Source organism: Podarcis liolepis, assembly GCF_965112155.1.
Source record: "Podarcis liolepis genome assembly, chromosome: 6".
Classification (NCBI taxonomy): domain Eukaryota; kingdom Metazoa; phylum Chordata; class Lepidosauria; order Squamata; family Lacertidae; genus Podarcis; species Podarcis liolepis.
The window spans coordinates 31844957-31854866 of NC_139559.1; the positions used below are offsets into that span (position 1 = coordinate 31844957).

General features: G+C 43.4%; 1 protein-coding gene across 2 annotated transcripts in view; it reads right to left on the reverse strand.

The window, feature by feature from the left end:
* Positions 1–7476, reverse strand: part of MMP24 (matrix metallopeptidase 24) — a 34723-nt gene extending 27247 nt beyond the window's left edge. The window contains exon 1 of one of the 2 annotated variants that reach the window (XM_083508471.1): positions 7231–7476. In XM_083508471.1, coding sequence (XP_083364597.1) covers positions 7231–7395 — 165 coding nt within the window. In that variant the 5' untranslated portion in view covers positions 7396–7476. The remainder of the gene's footprint in view (positions 1–7230) is intronic. The other variant, XM_083508472.1, reaches the window with a different exon arrangement.
* Positions 7477–9910: the final 2434 nt, after the last annotated feature.

The window sequence follows — 9910 nt, forward strand, 5'->3', positions numbered from 1 at the left end:
TTTGTTTTTCCCCAGTCTTCAGGTGACTATAAACTATATAAAAAAGAATAGCCATATAAAATGGGATAAAATTAGTTTTTTGACAGGATTGACAGCTTCCCCTTCAGAATCAGTAAAGTGGCATTCAAAACCCCACAGTGCATTAACATTTCTTACAGTGTTCCCTGAACTTTACGAAAATGACCAATTTAGTACTTTAATTCCTGCAGTGGCAGAGCTAAGGCAGAAACTAGTGTTTCTATATTTTCACCCAAGCATCTGAAACTCCCCCCCTCCAGGGTTACAAGATTTCTTTTGGACTTAATAATTAAAACCCATTCATGAGTTTTGAGGTCCAAATTATAGGACCAAGGTATTTTAATATGCATAAAGCATTTCCCCCCTCTTCTATATACTTTTAATCTGATTAACTTTTCAGAAAGCAGAGAACTTAAAACATTCAGGTGCATGAGTTCATATAAATGATACTGCCAGAAATGTATAGGGAAATGTACTCAAACAAAATATTAACGAAGGGGGAGGGACTGAGAATCCAAATGCCTGCCTAAAACAGTTCACTGGATTTTTCACATTAAAACTATAGGCGGAACAAATATTCCAGAAAACTCATCTCTGTTCTGGGAAATTGAAACAGTTGGCATTTTATGTACCACCCTGGAAGACAGTGGTCAGAAAGCCTATTGCTGTCATCGGAAAAAATGTTTCTTACTTTGTTTCAATTTTTTCTAGCTTCAGCTATGAAACACTATTTAATTCCTTAGTTGGCTATATTAAATAATTTTCTAATATTAGTGTTGCCTCTGTAAGAATCTGAATGCACTGAACAGAACTCACTTTTCCTGTTGGATAGATGAAAAGGGGTAAACCAGCTAACACTGACCTGATTCACATGGATTATTAAGTCATTTTTTAGTGTTCTGTGTGAACATTGCCCAGTGGCTCAACTATGGTACAATTGTAGCCAACAAACCACAATCTGACGCCATGGCTTGTTGTTAGCTTATGAATCTTGCTTTGTTTTAACTATGACTTGATATTATGTGGGAAACTAGCACCCTTCCTTAACCATGGGATGTTTGGCCACCTAACCTCAGAGCTCATCAAGCTACAAAGGTTCAAGTAGCTGGAAAACAAACCAAGCTTCAAATAAATAAGCCATGGTTTGTTGATTGTCTGTGGGACAACTGGTAGCCACAGTAACTCATGGTTTCCTATATAAGCCATAGCTTAGTGTTGCATTTGAAACAGATCAGCCAAGGGGGGCAGGGAGGGGCAGCTGCCCCCCATCAATAAAATTCAATAAAAATACATAGCAAACTGAGGTTCTGCCCCCCCTAACAAAAGGCCTGCCCCCCCCTAACAAAAATCCTGGATACGCCCATGCTTGAATCTATCTTTAACTTATTGCCCCCAAAATGCCTAATGTTTTAAATATTCAGTCATTGATATAGTAGACAGGAATTCAATATCAAAATTATAACAGATTATGGCAAGGTGAAAGAACATGGACTACATAATAAGAATGTGTTTAGTGGAGGTCTTTGGTGAACTGCCAAAAACTGGTAAACTGATGTATCCAATTTAGACTGATATTAAACAAACTATGATAGACGTTAGCATACATTGCAGCCTAACTGATCACACACGTATGTTATGTACAAACATTTCCCATAAGAAAAAGAAGTAACATAGGATGGTACCCAATGAATTAGTTATGTTAGTGCAAGGATTTCAGGTTGTATAACAGAACTTCTCCATCCTCTCCTCCCCCTACATCCCTAAACCTATTCTGTGTCATCCCACCCCCAACCCCTGGAGAAGGCTTGTGGTGTGTAAGAGGGGGAAAGAGAGGAAGGGGAGCTTCACTGTACAAACACAAATCCTTGTGCTAATGCAATTTATTTTGTTAGATGCTGCCCATAATTCTGGAAACGTTAAACAGAACTTGCTGTGGAGGAAAGGTATTTAATAACACTTTTAGTAGCTTCATCAAAACTACTAAAGTCAAAGCTACTTCAAAGTCAAAGAAAACCAAACTTAAATGTGAAAATTATTTTTATGAAGACATCAAGTCAATAGAGTAGAGGACAATGTTTAAAGCTTCTCAAGGTACATTAAGAACAGAAATAAACAACTGAACCGAAAAGGAGAGAGCAGTAACCACATAACTCAACATTACTGTGATTATGGAGAAAGTTACAGTTACAGTATTTATTTACCCCTGTAAAATGGAAGCTGAGACATGGACTCCTAATGATCCAACAGAATATTTTAACATGATCATCTCTTCACTCTATCTGAAGGTATCTGAAGAAGTGTGCATGCACACGAAAGCTCATACCAAGAACTAACTTAGTTGGTCTTTAAGGTGCTACTGGAAAGAATTTTTTTATCTTCACTCTACAGTTAGTGTTAGAAACTGCATGATATTGATTCTTATGGTTAGAGTAAAATGGCTGTGATCCAAAGAACCACATAGCTGGCTCCATACACCTGAGGAGGGCTGTGCTAAACACTCCTTCCAACATTTTGTATTCCCTATAAGGATTGCCTCAGTTGACCAGTAGCTTGAAGCAGGACAGCCATATCTGGTCTGCAACAATTTCAGTTTCATGGAGATTTAAATAATTTATATTCTCTTGCATTATATTTTAATTATGAGCAGACAAACCGATACCTGAAGGAAAGCTTCTATGAGTTCTACAATGCATGCCTCAAATGACTAACAGCCCAATCTCAACACATGCTGCATCAGCAAACAATTCCTTCAGATGGAATATATTGACTGCTGTTTCAACATGTCACAAAAAGGATCTTGGGAAGATAAAAAATTCATTATCACCTAAACTGACGTTGGTTCACATCTGTGTTTGGATTATGGGAAGAACTATGGTGTAATTTCTGTTGGGTGAAATCTTTCTGATATTGTCACTCAAGACAAACTCAAGAGTTTGTGCAAGGGGAGAGATATTTTTGTTTCAAAGAACTACCAACCACCAACAAATGTCTAGCAATGTAAACTGAACTTTAGAATAAATATTCAGAGATTTGAATTAAGGCTCAAAGCAAACAGGCAATTGCCCTAAAAATGGCAATATATATATATCTTTGTATTTACCTTTTAGGCCTGTTTCAACAATTCACATAAGTGCCTAGTAGAAATATCATTTATGGAAATAGCAGGATTTACTGTATACAAATGGGTCTTACTAAAAAATGCCAGAAAGCTACTTTGCAACTACTCATTTCTAACCTAGGATTACCTCCTCTGCAAGGAGACAGCAGCTTCAAGCCTAATGATAGAACCACCCCATGCTAGTTAATGTCAACCTACACAACAGCTGCACCTTGTGTTCATTGATCTGATGCTGAAGTCCGCAAAGTACTTAGTACTTCAGTACTTAGCAAGTGAATATAAAGTAAAGCACCAAGGACTTCATGCATCCGTAGACTGACAAACCCAAGGGGGGGGGGGAGAGCTATAAATTTACTTGAAAATTGCATGCCTAATGGTACCTGTAGCATATTTGCCTCTCATTTCTATTGCTTATGAATTGCTTATGAGGATGGCTTTTCTCTATACTTTTCATACACAGCTATGCTGCCTCCACAATACAAAACAACAACAACAACCACCAGTATGAACCTGTGCCAGGTAGTGTGTACAACCTTGACCATTAACAATATAATTCAGGGCTCGAGACCCAACTATTCATTCAAATATTTCTATATTCAAATAGATTTCTTGTAAATGCTTCTATAAAACTCAAGCAAATTATGTCATATTATTTTCTGTCATTTGAACGAACTTGAGAATGGTAGCTACTCCTAGTTCAAATGGCTTGAGAACTAATGGTTCAAACTTCATGAAAAATGGCACCCAGGAGGACATATCTAGTTTAAGAAATACTTGGGTAAATACTGTTAATGACTCTATTGTTTCAATTCATTTTATGCTTCTTTACATTTATGTTTCTAGCTTTCATTTCCCTCCTCTACTCTTCCCCTGCTCCATATCATAAATCCAGATAGCATAACTGCATAGTTTTACATATATTTATTGATTGCATAGCATGTAATTAATCTATTGATCATTCACATTGTCAATTAAACTTGGCTCCATTAGCCTATGTTTGCAACTAAGGCTGTAATCCATCTGTCCCCTTCTGCTTGTCAGTGGGAGATGGAAAGCAGAGCTCACTCCATCAGCTCTGCTGTGACAGACCAGCTCCATCAGGACTCCTCTCCCTCAACTTTCACCTTGAAGCAGCCATTTCATCAGACTGCCTCTGTGAGAAAGATAGGAAGCAGGGCTCATTCCATCAGCTTGCCATCAGGCACCTCCTACCTCTGAATTGTACCAGAAGCTGGTCATTATAAGAACAGAACTGGGGCCTGAGTTGGATTTTGTGTGCAGGAAGGGACTATATATATACGTATTAAAATGTATTGTATGGGAGCCTTTTTGGCTAAAGAGCAGGGTACAAACCCTCTAAATAAATATATAAATCCTAACCATGGCTACTCAGAAGTCAGTCCCATTTACTCACAGTTAAATGGGGTTGGGATTACAGTATAAGACTGGAATCCTATACCCACTTACCTTGGGGCACATGCAACTGAACTCGAATGGGAATTACTTCTGAACAGATATGCATATATTTCACTGTAAAGGAGGATCTCTCTGCAATTGCAACCCTGCATCCAGTTACTCAGGTACAGAACTCATTAAATTAAAGGAAACTTAACCATGCATAATTAAGGGCAGGAATGCACCCACAGCTATCACACAGCAGCACTACCACTGGGGGTGCACACATGCCATGGTAGTTTCTCCGTTCATAGAATCCTATCCAGAGAATGTTAGGCTACAGACCTACACACATTTACATGGGAGTAAATCCTATTGAACTGAATGGAATTCCTTCTAAGGAAACATCTTTAAGAATGCACTATTAGTTTCACTTAACATTAGCTGTGATGTGATCCACTTATCCCATTGATTTCAAATGACCAAAATGTAACTTTCTCCAAATTGGGGCCACAGAACTGTAGCATATTAAATGTAATTAGCACAAGCTCCTTCATTACAGGAACATTCACCTGCACATACACAGCCAACTCTACAGATTAGCCTTTCTCAGCCTTGGGTCCCCAGATGTTGGACTACAACACCCATTATCCCTAGCTAGCAGGACCAGTGGCCAGGGATGATGGAACTAATGGAACTTATTTCAGCTACTTGAGGCATGCCCAAATGCTTGGCTGCACCCATAATGATACAACATCCCCACCCCATCTCCCAAACTACTTTAGAAAGTTTCCTCAGTCTATGGATGTATAAACCTGCCAATTCCACTTTCTCTTTCTTCCAGTCTTAAATTCAGTTATCCATATCCGCACATCAGCTTGAGATTTATTTATTTTTAAAAGTTCACGAAAATTTGGCCTTTTCGTACAAATTTCTCCTAATACAGTATACACTCTTGTATGTAACAAAGGTAAAGGGACCCCTGACCATTAGGTCCAGTCATGACCAACTCTGGGGTTGCGGCGCTCATCTTGCTTTATTGGCCAAGGGAGCCGGCATACAGCTTCCGGGTAATATTGCCTAAAATATACCTTTTTTGCCAAACAAATTTCCCTAATGCATTTTGTATATTATTTTCAAGAATATATATATCTGAATGCACATTTTACTAGAGTATATGCATTTCTGTACATAGTACTTATCTGAAGGACAGCACTGCAAGATCTGAGAAAGTGCTTATTTCAAAGAATGGTTGTTCATGTATTGCTGCAGAAAACGTGGATTAAGCAGATTTGCTCTTAAATGCAAACAAAAAAAAATTTCTTCCCCAGTCCGATCTCAGGGTCAATAGTGGTTTAGCATGTGATGTGAGGGGCTGCTGCTGCTGTGCGAGCAATGTCAGCTACAAGATCCTTGGGGCATCTCACCAGCAACCATTGGTCAGTAGCAGGTCAATGTTAAGAAACAGACCAGCAGTTCCCATGTATCAGAAGTTTTATGCACAGGTTTGCTAGCCTGTCACTGCTCTGTGAAGGTTCTACAGTTGCAGTTAACGGGACTGTCCTTATCTCCTACCCACCTCATTAATTTAACCCTTCCAAATCGGTATATTCAAGACCGAGTAGGTAATAACACTCAGCTATATTGACAAACAAAACTGCACACCTCATATAACTGGCCAACCTCATCCTAAACGCTAAAATGTGCATTGTCAACCATGCATATCTTCGTCCTTAAAAGTTGTGCCTGGTTGCATTTTCACACCATGTTTTTCTATTATTCCTATTATTGATGGAAGGCATTAACACGGAGACATGTACCAAACAACACCATAAAAAGCTAGCAAAAGGAAGAGGGTACAGGAATATAATTACAGACCCAAAATCAACAGCACCATTAACGTTTAGCCAGCGCCGTACTTCTCCCTCTGTGCCTGCGCTGCTGGCCGCAAAAGCTGTGCATGCTGCTCAATAACATGTATGCACGTTCCTATATACTGGCAGATCTTTCCCATGAACGCACCATTAGGGACGAAAAAGAAAGAACATTTTCGAGTCGCCCCCCCACCCCGGGAGAAGCTGGCTCACATGTTTCATGTGCCCATTTCCATTAGACCAGGGCACCCCGATTCACCTTTCTCTCCCTCTCGCATCCTAGCCACCGTCCTCCATGGCATTCCCCCTGACCCCCACAATCGCCGCCGCCGCCCCTTATTCCCTGCAGGCGGAAGAGAGCAGCTCAGGCCCCTTCCCCTGAGGACCCCACGCCAGACCTCCCAGGCAGTGGCACCCAAACATATCTCCCCCCCATCAGCAGCCTTCCTGGAGATCCCCACTCCTTCCTCTGAGGGAAGGAAAACAGCCAACAACACCCCCCAGGCGCCGGGAGGAGCCCCTCGACCCGCGTCCACCTTCATTTAATTGGAGACAACGCCGCCGTGCCAGGAGGAGAGCGAGGAAGGGGGGCACCCCAGCAGCCCCTCCCTGTCTCTGCCAGCCTTGCCAGCCTGGGGAAGGCGCACTGGTCCAGCTCCACCTCGCCTCCACCTGCCCTCCCTTCAGCCGGGGGGCGACCCAGCAGGCCGGGCCCCCCCCCAGGTTGCCGTGCCCGGGGGCTGGGAGCGGGGGCGACGCCCGGGGATGGAGAGGAAGGAGCCCTCCGGGCGGCAGCTTCCCATTTGTCTCCCTCACGGCACCCACCCAGGGAGGCGGCTCGCCGCTCCCTGTCCCTACCGGGCCGACGCTGGTGTCCCCAGAAGCGCAGAGCAGGGGGGCGCGGAGGAGGAGGAGGAGGAGCAGGCGGCGGCACCCCCAGGCAGGGGCTCCACGGCATCCCCGCTGCCTCCGCTCCATGGCGGGGCCCATCCCTGCACCTGCTCAGGCAGGGAGAGCAGGGCCTGGCCGACCGCGCATGCGCCCGGCCACAGAGGTGGGAAGGGGACGCGATGCAACTCAACCCCGCTGGTTCCTTGAGGTAATCGCGCGCGCGCGCGCGCGCAAACACAGGCACACACACACAGAGACGCACACTCAGACAGTGCCCACCACCCGCCCTGGGAGCCTCCTTCCCAGGTGGCGGGAAAGAAGGGTTTCCGTTCCAGGTCTGCCTGTCTGAAGGGCGCGCCTTGGAGAAGCTCGCCAAGGGTGGGCACCATGGGTGGCAAACGCGGCGCCGCTTGAGGAGAAGGGCGGGCGGGCGAGGGTTGGTCTTAGACCGGGTTGGAAAGACGGCACTAAAAAAAAAAAAAAAAGGCTGAAGGGCTCAAAGATGCTCGCCAAATCATGGGGGGAAAGTATCAGCAACAGAACGGGCTCTAAAGTTCTTTTGGCGCGCAATCCTCACCATGCCTACTTGGAAGTCAGTCCTTTTGAATTCAGTGGCGCTTGCAACCTTAGATATCAAGTGTCTTGACTGCAGATGGTCACCGTGTGAAAGTTCCTGATGCTGTTAACCTGGATTATTCAATCTGAAATTATCCACCACTGGCTACCCCTTTAAAGCGTCTTTGGTATTTTATTTTTATTTTTTAATACATGCAGACTTGAATTACAACCCAATTCTATTTAACACAATGACTAAGTAAAATTTTATAACGGAGCTAACTTTCAAGTGGTTTCCCTCCCCATTATTATCCTTTTTACTCCAGTCTCGGAATCCCTTCATTTACTAGTAAATTTGCTTCAAGGTGATGCTTATCACTTCCATCTCCCTAATTATTATGACCAGTGCTTTTTTTTCATAGAAAAAAAGGTGCAGTGCTGGTACTGAGTACCCTTGAATACCCCTTGGGGAAAAAAGCACTTATTATGACCCAACACTCCCCCCCCCCAGAGGTTTAAGTGTATTGAGAGGTAACTGAAGTAAGTTTAAATGTGCAGACTTGTGGTTCTCATACCAAGTGAGAAAGCAGGGGTAAACCAAGCTCTGAGAAATATCGTTTAGCTTTTTCATTCTAGATATGGAATGCTAAATTAGCAGGTTAGAGATCTATGATGACAAAATACGAGGCACTACACTTCTGTAAAACAAGAAAATCCTGAATAAAATATATATTTTTTTTTAAAAAGAGAGATCTATGATGACTGTGCCACAATGTCATGGTCTGGTTGGACGCAGAGGAATGGTGGGAGGAACGAGCTGGAGAACCACCAAGAGAATAAGGCTCAGAGCCCAGGGAGGAGTGATGGGACCACGACTCCAGTTTTCCAGTTCTCTTAAAGGTGGCCTGGAGGACCAATTGTGTTGAAAGAGACAGAGAGAGACCGTCTTGATGTACGGTAAGTGCAGCCATGATTGCTTCTCTCTCAGTCAGACTTTGCTAGCAAGCAGCATGACCTATTTAGCTGGTACCTGCTCTTCTTAGAAAAAGTTACACTGTTAACCTGACACACTTTGCGGTTGGAAGTTTACTGTCAGTGTCAAAAAGGCAATGTCCAAGGAGATGGTAGAAACCTGTGGAAGCCTGCTTTTTAGGGACCTAAGCCTAGTCCTAACTGAATGCTGACCAGAGTGTTTTTCCATTTTGATACCCATGTCTAAGATGGATGCTAATTAACAAGGAGTTGAATGCTTGTTTTTAGACAATCATTTATGTATTTCTATGATCATGCATGTATGTGACCAATAGGTAACATGGTCAGACTTTTTTTTTCATGTAACAGTGTATTGGGACCTTAAAGGTACTGACCAGGCACTCTGAGGAGTTGCAGTGATTTTTTGGGTGTTAAACCTATTGAAATGGATCTAGAAAATCAGTTTCCTCCAAGAGCACATGGATGTGGTCTGCAACCACCCACTCAAGAACCTTGCCCAAGGAGGAGAAATTGGCACCTGGCCAGTAGTTACTTAGATTTTCCAAGTCCAGGGTTTCTTGAGGAGTGGTTTTACTGCTGCCTGATTCAAGCAGGCAGGGACTACTCCCTCTCACAAGGAGGCATTCATCACCTCCCTGCCTAGCCAGCTGTGCCCTCCCTGCTATTTTTTAGCAGAATCACTCCAGAGCCAGTCACCTTGGCATGGATGACACTTTGTCAGACCTAGTGGAAACTCCACTATTAAAAATAAGTGCTTTGCTCAAGTAATGGTTACAATTGGATAATAAGTTATCTCTCTCACAGGTTGCTGGGTGGGGTTATCCGGAGGTTGTCAGCAGTATGCTGATGACCCTCAGCACTATTTCTCCTTACACCTGCAGGTGAGGCAGTGGAAGTGCTGGACCAGTATCTTGCCTCGGTAATGGACTGGATGAGAGCGAATAAACAGGAACTCAATCCAGATAAGACTGAGGCACTGTTAGCGGGTGGTTCCCTAGCCCAGATGGATGGGAGATCGCCTGCCTCTTGATGGGGTTACACTTCCTCTGAAGGAGCAGGTTCATAG